This window comes from Falco rusticolus, chromosome 4 (genome assembly GCF_015220075.1).
Source record: "Falco rusticolus isolate bFalRus1 chromosome 4, bFalRus1.pri, whole genome shotgun sequence".
Lineage (NCBI taxonomy): Eukaryota > Metazoa > Chordata > Aves > Falconiformes > Falconidae > Falco > Falco rusticolus.
The window spans coordinates 15243297-15261826 of NC_051190.1; the positions used below are offsets into that span (position 1 = coordinate 15243297).

The window sequence follows — 18530 nt, forward strand, 5'->3', positions numbered from 1 at the left end:
AGCCAAATTCCCTTTTCTCACTGCTTGCTTTAGCCCCCAGCCCCATCCCATAGCTCAGGCATGCTCCAGTTGCCAGCTTATGTCGCTGCTGTTCATTTGGCTGACCAGGGGGTGAGCGCAGCCCTCCTTCCCCAGTGTGTGTACTTAGTTGTTGGACCTAAGCACATGATTTCCCCAAGGGAGGACACAGACTTCAATATCTGAAGATGCCAAGTGTTACCAGTCCATTCTGTTTCAGTGCTGCTTTTGCATCAAATGCTCCAGCTCCAGGACGGGGCTGTCTGATGTTTACCTTTGCTTGCTGGTTGCTCTACCATCTCAGTGGAAATGTGTAGTATTTATTAACACAGGTGAGGACTCTTAACTTGTTTGGGTTTTTGAAAACCAAATTATTTGTCAGCCCTTACAAGGGCAATTCAAATTTGTTCCAAATTTTATTTGATTAAAGCCATGATGCTTACTGTTGGAAAAATGAAATACAAATAGCTGTAAGTTATTCTGTTTCAGATGGGTAAATGTCACACACAGAATGAAGGGATTTTTTTTTTACCAGGTTTAAGTGAAACAGAGTCTTTATTTAGTGTCATGTTTTTATTTAAAAGCATTTATTTAAAGTTCTAAAAAACAAAGAATTCAATAAAGCAAGACAGGTGTAACTGCAAATGATTAATGATATAATTCTCAGTACTTTATAAAGTGTCTAACACTGAAGAGATTTATACAGTGCAGAATGGCAATTGTGCTTTGATGGAAGGAATAGGTAATCAATACCTGCAAGCTTAGAAAAAGTGTTCTATTTCCTCCTCTAATGATATAGGGTTTTTTGCAAGGCAAGGATGTCTGGAGCATGAGAACACTTGGAAGAAGAATTAATTTGAAATCAGTAGTGGAAGATCAGTTTCAATTAAAACTGCACTTGAATGTCCATGGAAAAAAGCAGGCAGTTACGCCTAAACCTTCTGATGGCTACCAGTGAATAAATTAATCCCACTGCACTATTCTTGATTACATTTTATAGATTGTTTAGCTTATTTTTTTCTGGTTAGGGGATATAATTTATTTACTTTGGTCTCAAACTAAAAATTTTTCTTCTTGGCCCCCTAGCCTGCCTTTTCACGCTAATTGTTAAAGGTGGGATGGCTCCAGTCCTGCGCCGCTGGGAATGGCAATGTTGGGGTCATGGCCTCTATTTCTGTCTAGAATTGCTGCCATAATGGTGTAGGTCATATTGCATGTAATAATTTGCATATCAAAAACTTCTGAAAGAAATTAATGGAAAACCTAGCCATTTATAAAATCCTGTGCTGATTTTAACTAGCAGGTCTTGAACTTCTAAATCAGAGCTTACCCTTATGACTGTAATTTGGGATGTCAGGACTTGGAGTCACAGCACCAGCACTAAGTTGGGGTTTTGAATTGCTGAGTGAGTTTCATTGCATTAGATTTTTCTTTAATAATTCAGCACCATTACAGAAACATTTTATGCATGAAAACTAATACTATCACACGAAGAGAGCAGATACTGCTAGGCTTTCTTTTGTAAATTATAGTTTTAGGAGCAAGTGAAGCTACTGTATTTATGGAAAGAGATGCATTGCTATTAAATTAATCCAAACAAGTTTAATTTTTAAAAAAGCAGACTTAATGTGTTTTTTTTTAATGATACAAAGCTATACAAGCCTTTAAAGGTCTGTGAAGAGCTACATTTCCACAAGAGTCAGTCCAGGTAACTAAGTGACTTGAGGTTCTAATTCAACATGGTGATTGGTTTGTTTGTTTGTTCACCTTTATGGCTTATTTTATACATTTTGACAAGACAGTTTTCACTGCTAATTGATTGAGTTGGCTATACTTAAAAAAAAAACCCAAACAAGTCTTTGTGACAATATGCATGGAAGGAGCCATACAGTCCCTGTTAAATTAAATCTGCCTACTCAAAAAAAAGCCCCACAAATATCTCCCCATTGACACCAAAATATTTAAAGAAAAATTTGAGTGCACAGCTTCTTTTGAATGCACAGCTGAAACTACTGCGATAGCCTCTGTGAGCAGAGTGCTTTTGAAAAGCTTGCCCCATGTTTATAACAAAGCCAAAAAATTAGAGCTGGCAGGTTTGATGATTATGTGTAGTACTAAACATTTTAAAGCAAATTCCCAAATTTCATGGAGTAAACGCAAGGTTATATGAAAAGTAAATCTGAATTGCCAATTAATTTACTGCAAAGCAATTACTAAGAGCATCCTGATGCAGGAAAAATATCTGTGTTTGAGTGTAACACAGGTTTTTAATAATTCTGTTCTCCTTGGGAAATTAACTGGAAGTGGATTTTGCTGACAATGCAAGTTGAGCCATGAGATAAACGTAACTGATTTTTAACCTGTGCAGATGTGTAAATTATTTTTAAAGGATGTTGCAATTTGCCTAAATGTAGTTGAAAGTAAAACACTTTCTTGTTGTTTTGGTTACCTTACAGTGTTTGTGTGTGATGACTGTAGCACAAAGTCTTGCTATTGATTAAGTGTCTTGCATTAGCCCACAGGAAGATAGGAAGAATGCATGTTGCAACTAGACAGATTAAAACCCAGGGGCCAAAGAAGCTGGCCTTCACAACTGCTGGGTTTGGGTGGCACTAATTGAATTTACATATGCTTCTGAGATGGAAGAGTAATAAATGCATATTTGGGCATCATTTACTGCTGTTTGCCCATTGAACAGACACGCTGACTATGTAGTTCAGTGGTACGATACAGGTATGACATCAGGGGTCCCGGGAGAGCAGCATTCAGCTGTGGGTTGTAACTTGGTTTTGGTATATGAGCTTGGGCAAGTTGCTTCCCTCCTCAGGCCATCAATTTCCCTGTCCTTACATGAGAATAATGTTGCTGATCCCTGCTGTAAAGCACTCCAAGAACCGTGAGCGAGAAGCGCTTTACAAGAACTCTGTGCTGTTATTTCAGGAGCTTAAACCACTGTTTGCACTCATAGGAAAATAATCTCTTAGTCCGTGTTAATACAATTTAAGAATTGGAGAGGGAGGTCATAAGAAAAATTTGAAATTCACTGGAGATGCTCCTGTATGTGCTGCTGAAGGTCCCTGTTTCAGAGTGCATCTAGAGCTGGTATACAGTGGGAATGACAAGGTCCTTGCCTGAAACCTCTTTTTTTAATGTATTATTTTTATTGACTGTTCATGCTGGAGAACCCCACAGAATGGGTACGGTGAGTTGGGGCTGTGGTAGACACTCTCTGGCAGATTTAGTGGTGGTTTGTGATACTACCTCTTGCAGCTCCACCACCACACCATAAGATACTGCTGCTTTTCTTCTCCCAGCAGCAGTGCTGGTGCAATCCTGTCATGAAATTTAGTTAAACAATTTAGGGGTTTAAGACTCATAAATACACCAAAAAAATAATTTGGAGCTGGTGAAAGCTCTGGAACAGGAGCAGGGTGCACTCCTCCTCTGCCTTATGAGTTGGCTGGACAGCTGTAATAACAGTATCTTAAACTACTAAAAAGCACTTTAAAGCATTATGCTGAGCCTATGAGAACACTGACGGGCTGGGGACAGAGGCTGCTGGTGTCATTTCTCTTTGTAGCTGTAGGATGACTTTCTCTTATGGACCTTGAATGGTGGCTAGCAATGGGCTCACAAAATACAGAAGTTTATATTGATTTCCAGAACTTAAACCTACTCCCTGTAACTTTTTAAAATAAAAAAGAGAGCAGAGTGTGGAGAGGAGGAGAGGTGACAGTATTTGGTTCTGTGTCTGCTTTTGGCTAGATGCCGTGTAATACAGATGGCTCTGATGTGCTCAGGTACAGCCAAGTATGGTAGACTCTGCCCATCAGTCCTTGGAGCTTCTCATTTACTGTTAATATTTGACTTGACTTGTTTTGAGAGAGTAGTTTATGTCAGGTGAGAACAGACTGTGGTAATAAGGGAAACAGAAAACTCATGTAAGAACAGCAGCAAAAGAAAGTTATGGTGTTTTCCAGACAGGTCATTGTCCTCTTTACTTCATCCAGAGTAAATTTTTTTCTTTCATTGTTTTCTTCAAATTTACCAGTATTCATTTTGCTTAATTCTTTCTTATCTTTTCTGTCCTCAAAACCTCCAAAATAAGTGAGATCATTAATAAAGATCATATTATCTAAGCAGAGTATTGCACAGATGTGGGTTAATGGGGAGCTGTTACATTATTTGTCTCATGTGAAAAGGTAAACCATATAGTAATATAATAAGGCTGAGGGTTTAGGATAAAGTTTCTGTAACGCTATGCTAATTGACATCATATGCATGAGGGGAACTTGGGAATTGCAGATAGTTTTATGGAATAGTAATTAAAAAAAAAAAAGGCCATTGTTCGTTACTGCTAGAGGCAAAGCTGGAGTACTATACAAAGCTAATGGATTCCAATCTCCTCCTAAGTTTACAAGTCTTAACCTCTTTCAAACACGGGAAGTGTGACTGCAGTGGAGTTACCTGAGGAGTTTAAGTGCTTCGTCCTCTTACTTAAGAGTAATCCACAGCTATTGAGCCACTGGAACGTTAATTGGCGTTGGTATTTTTTAACAGGTACCTATGGTCCCGAGCACTGGGTTACTTCCAGCGAGAAGTGTGGAGGATCTCACCAGTCTCCCATAGACATCATAGACCATCAGGCTCATGTTGGAGATGAGTATCAAGAACTGCAACTTGATGGTTTTGACAATGAATCTTCAAACAAGACTTGGATGAAAAACACAGGAAAAACGGGTATGTTCTTTTTCATTTGTCTTCATAGCCTGCCTGCAGTCAATTAAAAATTCAAGCCATGTTCCACCCTCCTTTTTCATTGTTCTGTTGTTTGGGTTTTGCTGCTTTTCTTTTTTTCTTTATTTTTTTTTTAAATACAATTTTCCAGCAGCAGCCACCTATGTCTGCCTCTGCATTCTGTGCAAAGCTAGTTCTGCAGATTGATTTTAAGAGGGTTTTTTTAAGGGTTTTTTTTTTTTAAGGTTCTCAGTATAAAATAATTCTCTTGGTAGTCAGTTGTTCCTCAGAATAAAAGGCTATATAAGAGTTTCAAGGTGTAACCTTGAATTATCAGCTTTCGGAGGCTGTAACATCAAATCCAAAAGAATGCTGAGATGCGAGGCTCAGGGGGAAGGAAAGAGGAAGTCTTAGAAATTGGAAGGTTTTAGAGAAGAAAGAGCAATAACTGCTCAGAGTAGTGGGGGCTTATTAATGTGTTTCTGATATGATTATTATAGCACTGTGTTCTTCACTGAACTGAATCCTCTTCTGCTCTGTCTGTTCTGGCTTTCAGAGAAAAGAACAGAGTACTGCTTATTTTTACCAAAACAGTTCACCGAAAGGTCAAGGTTGATTTATATGCAAAGCCGCATGCATTTGATGACTCTTTAATTCTAAAAATGTAAAAAGCTGAAATTATAAGGGCACCCTCTTCATTTGACAAGGTCAAATATTTTTAGGGAATTGGATTAAACCACTAATTAATTCAATTTTACTTATTGGAAGTATATTTTTATCTTTATTAACATTCTACATACATCTCTATAGTGCTTTATGTAATGTGTCCCTAGTCAGAGGTCTGCTAGCAAAACCTGGGGCATGTACCTGCTCTGGGAGTTTGCCGCACAGCTGTGCACGCAGCACAGCCTCAGATACACCCATTGCTTCCAGGGAACTTTGGATCCGAGCTGCAACCTGGAGTTCAGCAAGCGCTTCAGATCCAGTTCCAGAAATTCAGGATCTTAGGGGGAGTTGAGAGTTACTGCCCCTGAGATGAAATGGAGTGACAGGCTGTGATCCTGTTTTCCTTCGCTGCAAAGCAAATCCAGTTAACATAAACTACCACCAAGCATAGCTTGGGTTTTTGATACAATACTGGGGGTTTTTCCAGCTTCACTAAGAAATGCTTCTGTTTACTTTGAAATCCTGATTTTGTTGCCCTTTGTAGCAACATGAGGTTCAAGCAAGGTTGAATGCTATGGAAATTTGGTGTTTAAATAATCTATTCATGCTATGCACCCAGCCCTTTTAGTCACAGAGGGGTGTTTATACTAACCAGTAATAAATGTAATTAGAAATACCACGGAAAAGTGATGGTGCTGTTCTAAGAGAGATGCTAATGCTGTACTGTATGTGTAATAGGAACATATTGTTGCACATACAATAGGAAACCATGTTAGAATCACTGAATTGTTTAGGTTGAAAAAGGCCTTTAAGATCCTCAAGTCCAGCTGTTAACCCAGCACTGCCAAGCCCACCACTAACCCGTGTCCCTGAGTGCCACAACTACAGGTCTTTTAAATACCTCCAGGGATGGTGACCCCACCACCTCCCTTGGCAGCCTGTGCCGGTGCTTGATAACCCTTTTTTTTCCTGACATCCAACCTAAACCTCCCCTGGCGCAACTTGAGGCCTTTTCCTCTTTCCTCTTGTCCTACCGCTTGTTACCTGGGAGAAGAGACCGACCCCAGCCCAGCCCAGCCTCCTTTCAGGCAGTTGTAGAGAGCGATACGTCCCCCCTGAGCCTCCTCTTCTCCAGGCTGAACCCCCAAGCTCCCTCAGCTGCTCCTCATCAGACCTGTGCCCCAGCCCCTTCCCCAGCCCCTGCCCAGCTCTGGACACGCTCCAGCCCCTCAGTGTCTGTCTGGGAGTGAGGGGCCCAAACCTGAACCCAGGGTCCGAGGTGCAGCCGCACCAGTGCCCAGTTCAGGGGATGATCACTGCCCTGGTCCTGCTGGCCACACTGTTTCGGATACAAGCCAGAACCTTGTTCTGTTGAACCAAAACGTGCCAGCAGATTTTCCAGTCTCCATGCAGTTGGCAGTGAAAGCTGTATCTTCAGTCTTCTCTGCTGGGTGATTTTAGCACTGCTGCTATATTTGATTTCTTCACCCACTGGGGTATGGATTTTTGCTGACAAGTTATTGCTTCACAGAGCAACAGTAACTGTCAGTTTTCTTGGTAACTTACGGCCTTTTACTGGTAACGTGAAGACTCTTTTTGCCTTGCTGTCATCCCTGATTTCTTCTGCTGAGCTTTTAACTCCTCCCTTATTTTATCAAATCCCATTCCTTTTCTTGGGTTTTCTGGCCTTTTGAAGAAACTTGTCTGAGATTATTTTTTTTTAGGGGGTAAGTGGTAGAGCAGCAAACCAAGTAGGATGTTTTGGCTTGTGGGTAGAACGTAGAGGCAGGCTGTGCCATGAATCGTGATGCATTTTGGCAGCAGAGTCATGGAGCAGATGGCCACATGAGACCTTCATATTGCAGACTGACAGAGACAGTAAACTAAATATCTGTTTAAGCAATGGTGACGGATGTAGAGGGCATTTCTCAGCAATTAATGACTGGTTAATAGAGACAGGGGTCCAAGGGAAAGCCAAAGGCCCTTAACCTTGACACTCATCAACTGCCAGGAAATGTGTTACTTGGGTTATTACTATTGGAGTTAGCAATTCTTTTTCTTTTTTCTTTCCCCTCCCCACCCCCACCCCCTCCACCCCGGATAGAACAATTATTTATTTTTATGCTTTGAAATGTTAAAGATAAAGAGATTATGGCTTTTTAGATGTGTTGTGCTTTTGCTTGTTCCCACTCCTCCACCACATCAGGTAAAGGGCAGACAGTGTACAGAAAACAGTGTTTCATTCAGAAAATGGAAATGGATTTGTTAAGCCTCTGTCTCGATGGAAATGCTTTTGTGCATTATTACACTGACAGAGGCACTAATGTGGGTTCGATTTCATCACCATAGTAGCTGGTCCCCTAGTGGTAAAGATCATTTGGAGTGTATAAGCACATTTCATAGTTACATTTGCATTATTTGTTTTCATATGTGACACCTCATAATTGTTAGCTGGTGTCAACCAGGCCTGAGGCTGATGAGGCTTCTGCAAGCCTGACCTTCCCTGTGGGAAGAGTGCTGGTGGGAGCAGTACCCTCGCCAGCATTACACAGACATTACCACTTTACCACTTTTTATGTCACTGAGAACTTCTGAAATGCCTTCCACTGAGAAAAACCTGCTAAAATTTCTGCCAGAGGTGTGTTTTTGTTAAGTACTTTTCCTACATGATGTGCGTCACTCTGGCTTGTCCTGACCATCAGAGCCGCTCTGCTAAGACAGGCGAAGAGCTGCTTTGTATCCAGGTTTATTTTTGCTCTCGTGAGGGTGATGGGCATACAGCTCCAGCCCTGATCCTGCAAATGGCATCACACAATTGTGATCCTGGTGGCTGTGGTTTGATAATCTCAGTTATATAGTACTTCAAATTAGCAGGCCTCGGGGTTTGATTCCTTGCTGTGCATTCTGCAGAACTCATTGGATAAAGGCAGCAGCTCTCAAAGCCCAGTAAGGTGATGTTTGGTTACTTTAGTCCTGAATAGTAGAGATCACATGGAAGGGAGGGAAGCCACCACATCGCTGGCAATAAGGGGATGCTGCTTAAGATAGGAAGGTGATGGGAACACGTGTCGTACAGCTCAGCAGTGTAAGAAATACTGTAAAATGAACAATTAGATGAACATTTCAGATTGTACATCCTCCTAATTATCCTTTTAATTATTCATCTAAAACAAGTAAAATGACCCCTGACAGAGCCATAAATGATTTAGGAACTATCAAATATTTATTAGATGCAACTGAATCCCCACAGAGGTTCTTAACAGATGCACACGAATCTGCTTTCCTGTATTCCTCATCTCCTACAATTTTATCTATGGAATTTTTAACCAATTGAGTGAGATTTTCAGTATTTAAAGTACTGCTGAGCTCACTGAGAATTTTTTAAGGGAGAAAGAGAGCGATGGTGCTTTCAGCGCCTTGTGTTTCACAGATTTGGTGTAAGAAGATGGTGACCACCAGTTGTACCCTGGCTGACACAGGCAATATCCTACAGCCAGTCCTGCACCCCCCATCTTCCTACACAAACACTTTGATGCAAAGGGAGTGCTGAACGAACCAGAAATCGTGGAAGAAAATAGTCCCATGATATAAGTAGCACAATTTAGAAACATCTGAACATCTCAAACAATTTAACATTTAGATGATTTTAACATAAACAATTTAAAGTTGAGACGTGTCTGAATTGTACAGTTGAGCCTGAGACGAGGCTGCTGTAGCCAGCTCTCTGGGCTCATGGGGGGGGCAGCCCTGGTGCAGCAGAAAGCGTAGTCCGCAGCGAAGCCTGCCACTGATTCATGAACAGAGGAATAACTTTTCTTTCACAAATAGCTTTTTTTGTTTTTTCAGCAGTGAACAAAATCCTCCCTCTTACATAATAAATTGGATTTATATTAATGTTCCCATTGTGATGACACAGTTGGCTTGAGAACACAGAGAAATCCTTCTGGGTTATGCTATTCCCATTAAAAAAAAAATTCAGAAAACCAACACAAAAACTTTAATCACAGGATTCTGGGCACAGCAATGGCTTTTACAAGAACAAAATCCTAATTTTAGTTCTGTTTTTAAGCAACAGTTTTGTAAGGGATGAGAAGAAAGGATTTTGTAGGGTAGTAATTTTTAGGGATCATGCATATTGAAAATGGAAGATGCTAGAAAGGCAGGTAATCTTTTAGTTTGAGCAGCAAACAGGAAATTTTTTGAAAGCTGGATTCAGTTCTGGGTTGGACCATGGACCTCCCCTGTAACATGTACCAGCTTCCACCATATGATTTTGCGCTCTTGTTTGGACCTGCAGCTTTTATTGTTACATAAAATACAAAGGCTTTTGGAAATAAAAATACAAAGGAGATCCTTCTGATCCTTATTGAATCACATAATAATATTGTCAGAGTGACTAATAAAACCCAGTTCCTATGGAGGACATCTCATGAGTGAGTCTCAAAAACATTATTGTCACTTTCCCCATTTTACAGAAAGGAGGAGCAGGGAGGGTAAGGAAGGTACCCACCATGTGCAGCGGTGGAGGTGTGACAGGGCACAAGGATGTCTCCCCCTGCCCCTAACAAAACAGAGGAAATCCAACAGCCAGAGGATCCATTCTTTACCTAACTTGTGAGCTACTGACCTTCAGTGGTTTGTAAGGCCAAGGAACATAGTCAGCTGTTACTCTCTGGAACCACGATAAACAGGTTTTGATGGAGTTTGCTGTTTAAATTTCAATCAAAGTTCAATAAGGAGGACAAAAAGTCCTTGAGAAATTTGGACTTCAGGATTTTCTGTAGTCTATGTAAATTCATAATCACTTCCATAATTAGCCAGTATTACTTGTAGACTTTTTTTGTAAACCAATCCCTGTAAAGTGGAAAAAGATGACCCGACATTTTACTTACATTAGAAGTATTCTAATGTAATGAGCAAAAAGTGTAAATGCTTCAGAAAAACTGTGCTAAGAATGTGTTTCTCGTTGTTCTGTGTGTGCAGTTGCTATCCTGCTGAAGGATGATTATTTTGTCAGTGGTGCCGGGTTGCCGGGCAGATTCAAGGCAGAGAAAGTGGAGTTTCACTGGGGTCAAAGCAACGGATCAGCTGGCTCTGAGCACAGCATCAATGGCAAGAGGTTCCCTGTTGAGGTGAGTGGAAAGACATGCGCTTATGTTGTTGAAAAAAATAAAATCAGAATGTATTGCTGTAGTTTGAGACGACTGTGAAATAGGGCAATGTTTCCTTCAGTGAACATATCGCTCTCAAGGCCCTTCCGGCCCTTGCAGTACTCCATCTATCATCTCTTATGTGCTTTTGCAATGTCAGCTCTGAGCTCTGCTTTGCTAGTGTTGCCAGCTCTCGTGTCCCATGGGTTAAGTTGCAAACAGCCACTTTTCTTGTTTCTCCCATAAGCTTTCCATGTGTGGGAGGATCTCCTTGCAAATATCCGCAAAGTGACCTCGTTGTCCTCCAAATCTTTTCTTTCCCATGATGCTTACAAACAAATAGCAGCGGTTTGGAAGCCGTTGTGCTGAAACCACTGTTTTTCATTGGTATTGCTTCCTTGCACACGTATGGCCTTCTCCCTACCTGTAGTCAGCCACGGTCCCTTGCCTTGTACTAACAGGGCGTCTACATGGATTTGTGCAAACAGCCGTGCGTTTGCTGGGCCAGGGCCAGCCCTGCTCTGACAGCTGCCCAGCTATCACACAGTGCCGTGCCGCAGCGGGAGCCAGCACCCTGCATAACGCGGCCACGTTCATGGCACTGGGCCACGGGCTGCAGCTGGCCACAAGGACGTGCCTTCAGGTGGCAGGCAGGGCCCTAGCGCCGTGGACTCCTACTGCTGTAGAGGAGCAGTTGGGTCTTGGCTGGTGGCTAATAGTCCTAGGTCGCTCTGTCGTCAGTGCAGTGTTTTCTGTGTCAATAGAGTTTGTTGATACTTTCTACTCTATAGTCAAGGTTTTCCATGGTGAGATAAAACAGATGTTATCTGGGATTACCTTTGCCTGTGGGTAGGCAGATAAGCACTTTCAGAGCCTGGCATGTGGATGTGGCGGGTCGTGGGGGGCTGCGCTTGCCCATAAGGCTCATGTGTGGGCAGAAATGGTTGGCTTGTGAGCTGGGTCTTGCAAGAATTTGATTCAGCCTCCAGCTTGCCGTAATTCGTCCCATGTGGCTTTAGCCACGTCACATTTTTCAGGAGGTGGAAAGGGACTTCCAAAGATCAAAGGGACATTGTAATAGGTTCTGCTGTATGACCAAAACCTCCAACTTCCAGCTTCTTGCTCCAGCTGCCCCATCCCATGAGAATTAGAAGCCATTTGTTGTCTCCCAATTCAGAACCTGCATGGTGGATGTTCTGAGAGGCACAGATTTTTTTATCACCTTTTTAATGAGCTGCTGCAACAGCTTCTGGCTTGAGGTAGCTGTGATTTCTCATGTGGAGCCACTCCTGAACGCATAGAGAAAGGCCCAGGCGTTGTCCTGCTGCCCTGTCTGTCTCAGTTGGCAATACTGGTATGTGTAAACTTATTTCTGGGTGGCAGAAGGAGCACTCAGGAAATCTATGGAATCAGTCAACTCCCCTTTTGAAATTTCAGGGAGTGGAGCTGGTAAAGGAGCCTGGGCCTTCTTGTTTGTGTCAGAAATAGTATTTCCACTTCACAAACCCTTTCTTATAATGCCAGGTCTATTTGATGCTGGCTTGATGAATGGAAGCTATTTTAGTTTGGAAAAAAGGAAATTCCTAAGAAATAATTTTCCTTTGGTTTAAATATTCTTCATTTTCTTTATTATTTTTTTTTTTAGTATTCCAAGAATTTAGTATTCTTGGAATACTATTTTTTTCTACTTTAAAATTGAAGAGTGGGTGTGTGTGGGGAAGAGAGACTGCCTTTCACAATTTAGGTCAGTTTTTTATTAATGCTGTGCAAAATAAGTTGCTGCATCACATGGGTTCAGTGTTAATCCTAATAATAAAAATGTAGTTTTCCAAGTTATTTGTATTCCTTGCAATGACACAAACCTCTGTTCTCTGGCTTTCCTGGGTACGATGGCATTAGCAGAATTCCTACTGCCCTTCCTTTACTATTTTGTAAAGGAAGAACACTTTTCAAACTGAGCCTTTCCCCATTGTGATGCTATCTACCCTCCTACACAAGAACTCCAAATTTCATTCCAAACATGTGCTAAAAAGGATTTTCATGGGTGGATTTTGAATAGTCTAAGGTGATGACACTGAGTCCTTCTTGCCGACACATGCAACAACAATCCTCATAGTTGGGATTAGATGTCTCAAACAGTAACTGTACATGTATTCATGGTGGAGCTTTTAATTTGTAATGCTAATTGTAGTTCAGCTTGCAACTGTCTGATGCAACCCTAATTGCCTGATGCTGGGAGGTCTGTGCCAGAAATACTGTACTTCATTTGAGAACTGGCATTTCTAGGAAGGCTGTGGAAAGGAAAAAACCAAAATCCTATCCTACAGAAAGCAAAGCCCAAATCATTCTGGTTATTCTGAGCCCATGGACATAGGTAAAGCTTTTAAGGAGCATGTAGATATTGGTATTCCAGGTCTGCAGCAGTTACAGTGGTGATGCAGCTGAAAGGAAGCATTTTCTGAATCTAATTGTGCAACCAGATGTGGACTATGCAAAACCCATTAGTTCCAGAGCACATCCCAAGGGAATGCAGATAGATCAGTTTCATCCATAGGCTATGCTCTGAGCGCATGAAGTTTAGATGTTTTTTCCTCTGGGAAACAAAGTGCTTGCTGATAGTCTTTTTTTCTTGAAGAGGATGCAGAAACTAATTACAAACGTCAGATATAATACAGAGCATTATTGTTTGACCATGTTGTTTCGTTTTTATTATTACAACTAAAGTGTCAGATGGTAAGGCTGTCTACGTTAATTGGTTTCCTTCATTGAAGCCCATCTGGATCATATTTTTTTGTGATTTATATGTTAAATTACTTGGTAAGATATATGAGAACATCCTTTTGTTTCCTGCTTTAAAGGCATGTTGGATCAAAGGCATATTATCTTGCACTACTTTCATGCATATGTAGCGTATCGTGATTCCTTTTCAAACCATGGACATACATAATGGTGTTCTTTCATTATGTGGTCCTGATTGCTTATTTATTGATTAGATTTTCCTTGGTGATACTTGAGCCTTAAGAAGCCTTTATGAGCTTGGCTGTCTTTGCAGTAACATTCATGAACAGAGATGCCCACATGCCTCAAACTTTCATCCACAGTAAGATTCCAGTTTGATACCAGGCCTGGTCAGCATGGGCCTGAAGTTTCTTTTCCCCCCTCCTTCTTGCCTTTTTAGCACCATCATCTGGGTGAGGCCAGGCACTAGTGCTGTGGTGCTAAAGAGTAAAGTGATACCATTAGTGTGTCTGTGTGAGTGGAGTGCAAATCCTAATGAGGGCATGGGCTCTGTGCCAGTTTAGAAAAAGTCTCTCTCCTTTTTTCTTTAAGAAAAGGTTTTAACATTGCATTCTCCAAATTTTAATGAATTGCTGACTCCTTTGTATTTTGTTATTGTTCTTCTCCACTATAATTACTCAGGTTTTTCTTTTTCTTTCTGAAGTCACGGCAGTATAAATGAACATGCAAATGCTAGAAACCATTTAAATGGTGAAGTGACAAAATTAAAATTAAAAAGATGAGCTTCCCTCAGGCCAGGAGAGAACCCAGGTTCCCCTCATTAGAGCCAAGAGGAGTAATTGCAGTGCTTTAATCTCCAGTGTCACGGCACCGGTTAGCAGCCCTGCCGGTGCAGAGCTTGCGGCAGGCAGGGAACACCATGCGGGCTGCCTGCTAGGAGGGAGACCCGGCGCTTAATATTTCATAGGCAGGCAAACTGCTGACGTGGTAGTGCTGTGCTGGTGGAGCTCAGTACCACCGTCCCAGCATAACTGATTTTTTTTTTTTTTTTAGCTGCTTCATACTCATTTTTATGTAAAATGCTGATTATTTCTGTGAAGAGCAGAAATCAGAAGAGTGATTTTAATCATGACTGTGTTAATTTGATGTGAGCTTTGGCTGTTTATGAGCTTTCTCTTTAATGGCGCTAATTGTCAGTTATAATGTGAACACCATTATACAGTACTATACAGTAATTTATTTAGTAAATGAGAATCTTATTCCAAGGACCATACTGCAATATGCCATAGAGACCTCATCCCTTTAATCTTACATGAACAAACTTGCACTGTCTAGGCCAAATTGGTAATAGGAACATCAACTTCGCTTCTGAAATAGCAATGTGATTTTGTACCCACAAGTGCCAACATGCATGTTTTTGGAGATCTCGAGTTCTTCATTTAAAAAAAAATAAAATAAAAATCCAATCCCACCCCCCCCAAAAAAAAACCACAAAAAAAAAAACCAAACAAAAAACCCACAAATCATCCCAGCAGAAAATGAAGAGCTAACACCCTTTTATGTCGATTAATGAGCTTCTATGTTATGTTCGTAGATTCATTTTACTAAATTATTATTACAAAACAATCATTTGCATTAACAATTCTTGCTCTTCTTTAGGTGTTCTTCTTAGAAGACTTTCCAGGTTCTAATGGTGTCTTTGTTCTTGCTGCTTCTTTGATTTTCTTCTTTTCCCTTTGAATATACATACTAACTTTGGCGTGGTCTAGATCTGCAGCTAGTTGCTCTGATTTGAATGCTCAGATCTCCTTGCCAAAGTTTATCAGTGTGCTATGTTACCTCTCGTTAGGCCATGTAAATTCTGTTGTATATTATCATAAGCAGAAGACAATCAATGTCATTAATGGAGAAGAAATGTGTGTTATCCAGTGCATAGAACCCTTTACTACAGGGAATAAACTGAGACTAGTTAATGTTTTTGGTTTATCCTGAATGTTAGATGGAGTCATTTACAGTATATGTCCAACCTTTTGTCCATCTGTTGATTGCAGGGGATATTTGCTTTTTAATGTTAGAATTGAAGCCTTTTCTGTTCTTTAGTTTTACTCTTGGTGCATTTGTAAGTCTGTTTAGATTTGTGCTTGCTTTTTGACATTAGAAGGTGAATGTATCACAGTATTTTCTTGATATACAGGAGAGCACTAACACCCTATGTTGCTGTGTTGCAGCTGGGTTTATTATTTCTGGCATCCAGCATATCTGGTAATTGTAATTTTGCAAAGATCTCTGGTATTGGCTTCAAGCACAAGTGAAAACTAATTGTGAAAGAGGGACCTAGTGTTGGGTTTATTTCCTTATATTTCATTTACTAGTTGCTCTTCAAATTTCCTTGCCTCCATCTGGCAGGATGTGGCAAAGTAGAAGTCAATAAATGATGGAGGAACCTAAGGAGGATCATTGGGAATATATATCAGTGAGAGACTCTGTCTGAAGTAATGTTACTGTAATACTCCCTCCAAGGATCAAATCCACAGTTACAGGGGGTACTTCGATCTCCCAGTAACTTTGATGGGAGATGTGCTGATGGAACTCTGAGTGAGAGTTTGGATCCATACTCCTGCTGTCTGTGCTGTAGAGCATCCAGGGAATTCAGCATGCTTTGCTTATTCCATCTACATCTCTTACAACACCCCTGACTTAATCATTCAGACAAGGAGGTGGTCTGGGGATTTTCACATTTAATTTTTTTTTTTTTTTTTTATTTTTCTCTCCCCTCCCAGGTGACACTTAGCATGGTTTTTTCGGTCTGTTTTCTTACCTTCTTCTGTCTCCCTTTCCCCACAGTGTTCAGGGGTCTGGATAGCCATAAAATACTCTAAAAATACAAGATGCTAAAAAGCCAGAACTGCTGCTCTGTCTTTTTTCCAGTAAAGTAAGATTTTAATCCAGGAGTCTCCAGACTTTACTCCTCTTTGCTCTTCAGACTTTACTCCTCTTTGCTCTTCACTGCTTTTAAAATTTGTTCGGGTTTCTCATCGTCAGGAAAGCAGCATGTCATAATTTTAAAACATAAAATGGATGGATATATTGAACACATGGCTGAGTTTCTGTCATGATGCACTGTAAAGACCACGAGCAGTGCAAGTTAAACGTCATCTTAGAACAGTCTGGTTTACTGTTTTGTTTTCCTTAGTGCAGCTGATACACTGTCTCCTCGCAGTTGTCTTTAGTGCCTCCCATATACTGACAGGAGAATCAGTTGAGACTTTAATTAATGACTATTGCAATCAAGGTTCCATTTTAGTGCAGAATGCTTCATCTTGTAGTAGTGAAATATTTAGTCTCCATCTGGCTGATCTTTTCTGTGAATGCCCCATGATAATTAAGTAGAAACATGAGAGGATGGTCTGAAATTAAAATATGTTTAGTGGAGGGGTTAGCATATCTTGGGACTGTTTGTGTAGAGACCCAAACAAAATTTAGGGATGTAACAGCAGTTTGGTTTTATGGCAGCATCTTCCTGTGGCCTGCCAGGCCCCAGTAGTTTCTGGAGTGAGTTAACGAATGCTACAGTGCATCCCGAGTTTTATTCTGAAATAACTATCCAGTAACACAAACCAGATATAACTCTTTTTACGTTGGCTGGGAATGTCCTGCTTTCCCCAAAGGATTTCCACTGTCTAGTTGCAAAGGTCAGAGGCAGTAGCACTACAGTGCAATTACAGTATGTTAATGATGAGCTAAGAGTTGTACATTTCTCTTAACATAAATCCCTGATTTTCTACATGATTAATTGGAGTCTGGAAAGACTGACAAGGAGAAGGAGGATCAGATGGGGTGCAAATAAGAGATAAGAGGCTGACAGCTAGTTCTTGTTGTAAAGGAGAGTTATTTTGAATAGGAGAAAAAAATCAATACAAAGGTTGGAGATTTTGACAGAGTTGTAAGAGCTACTTTAATGAAAGGTAGCAGATTCAATAGGATTGTTACTTGAAATGTGGGATTGTCTGAGTTAGAAAAATGGGACTGTCTCTCCCCAGTTGTAAAGGTGAGCTTTACGTGCTGAGCTTACTGGGTACTTAGGCCCTTGGATTTATTGGTATTCACCGTGGGCACTCAATGTGGCAAAAAAAGGGAAAAAAAGTATCTATGGGAGTTTGCTAAATTCTGATCTTCTGGTATAGCGACTTGATTATGTAAGGAGAAGGAAGAGGACAGCAGGATATAGCTATTGCTGCTGCTTCAGCATGTTAGGAAGCTACCACGTTAGAGTATCTTGCAGGCTTCTGCAAGGTAAAGTGTGTTTTATTATGAGGAGGGGGCTTCGTTTAGCCTTAGCTGTAAGGTCCAGGCTAAGGCTTTGATAGACTCAAAGGGACGTTTGACAGGACCTCTCCTCTGACATGTCCATGTCGGCCTCCTTCCCTCAGCAGTGCTGGTGGGAGGTGAGTTCAGGCAGGGAGGCTGTGGTGGAAGCTTTATAAGCCAGGTTAGAGGTGAGGCAAGGAGTCAGCTGAACCTCAGCATCCCTCTGTGCAGATACATCTTGGACAGAAGCACCCCTTCATTTAGTGTGGCTGGATACGGGGGCTCCAGTAACGCTGCAGAAAGAAACTCTGCAGTTGTTAGAGGGTTATTCTATTGCTCTCAGTGGAAACGGCCACCTCAGGCTTAAACAAGGAGCTGGGTTTTCCGACATTGCTCCTAGCTTTTTAAGTTTGGGAACTTAGGTGCAGGAAGGATTTTTTTTTTTCAGAGTCAAATGCACAGCCATGAGGTGCGTGAGGCTTACAGAGAGGTGCCTTGCAGGTCAGTCGAGTGTCTCTGGGCTGAGGGCTCTGAGCACGTGGAGGGGTGCACCGAGCACGCAGGTCAGGTGTGTTTGCAATGCCATACTGCACCAGGTCGGCTGTACTCAAGGGTCCTGGGACACTGGTTAGAAACACGTGAAGTCTGACCAGTGCTCAGCACTGCCCCATTCTGTCAGGCAAGTCTAACAGTGCTAGGACTTTGGGGCATCTTCCCCTGGAGATGTATGACCCTTCGTAGTTATTCCAATAGGCCCTCTGCAAATAACAAAGATGGATAACGTTGCGGGGGGAGAAATAAAAAGAAACATTGCACAAATGTGTTAAGAAGTGATAATGTTTCCTTGGCATGGAAAAAATCAAAACAAAACCTTAATGTGGTTAATGGGCTTGTTGGTAGCTTGTTGGGCAG

At 41.3% G+C, this 18530-nt stretch overlaps 1 protein-coding gene across 1 annotated transcript in view; it reads left to right on the forward strand.

Moving 5' to 3' along the window:
* PTPRG (protein tyrosine phosphatase receptor type G) overlaps positions 1-18530 on the forward strand; it is a 412655-nt gene that overhangs the window by 214566 nt on the left and 179559 nt on the right. Inside the window, exons 3-4 of the mRNA XM_037383177.1 lie at positions 4579-4758; positions 10405-10553. Of these exons, the coding sequence (XP_037239074.1) occupies positions 4579-4758; positions 10405-10553 (329 nt within the window). The remainder of the gene's footprint in view (positions 1-4578; positions 4759-10404; positions 10554-18530) is intronic.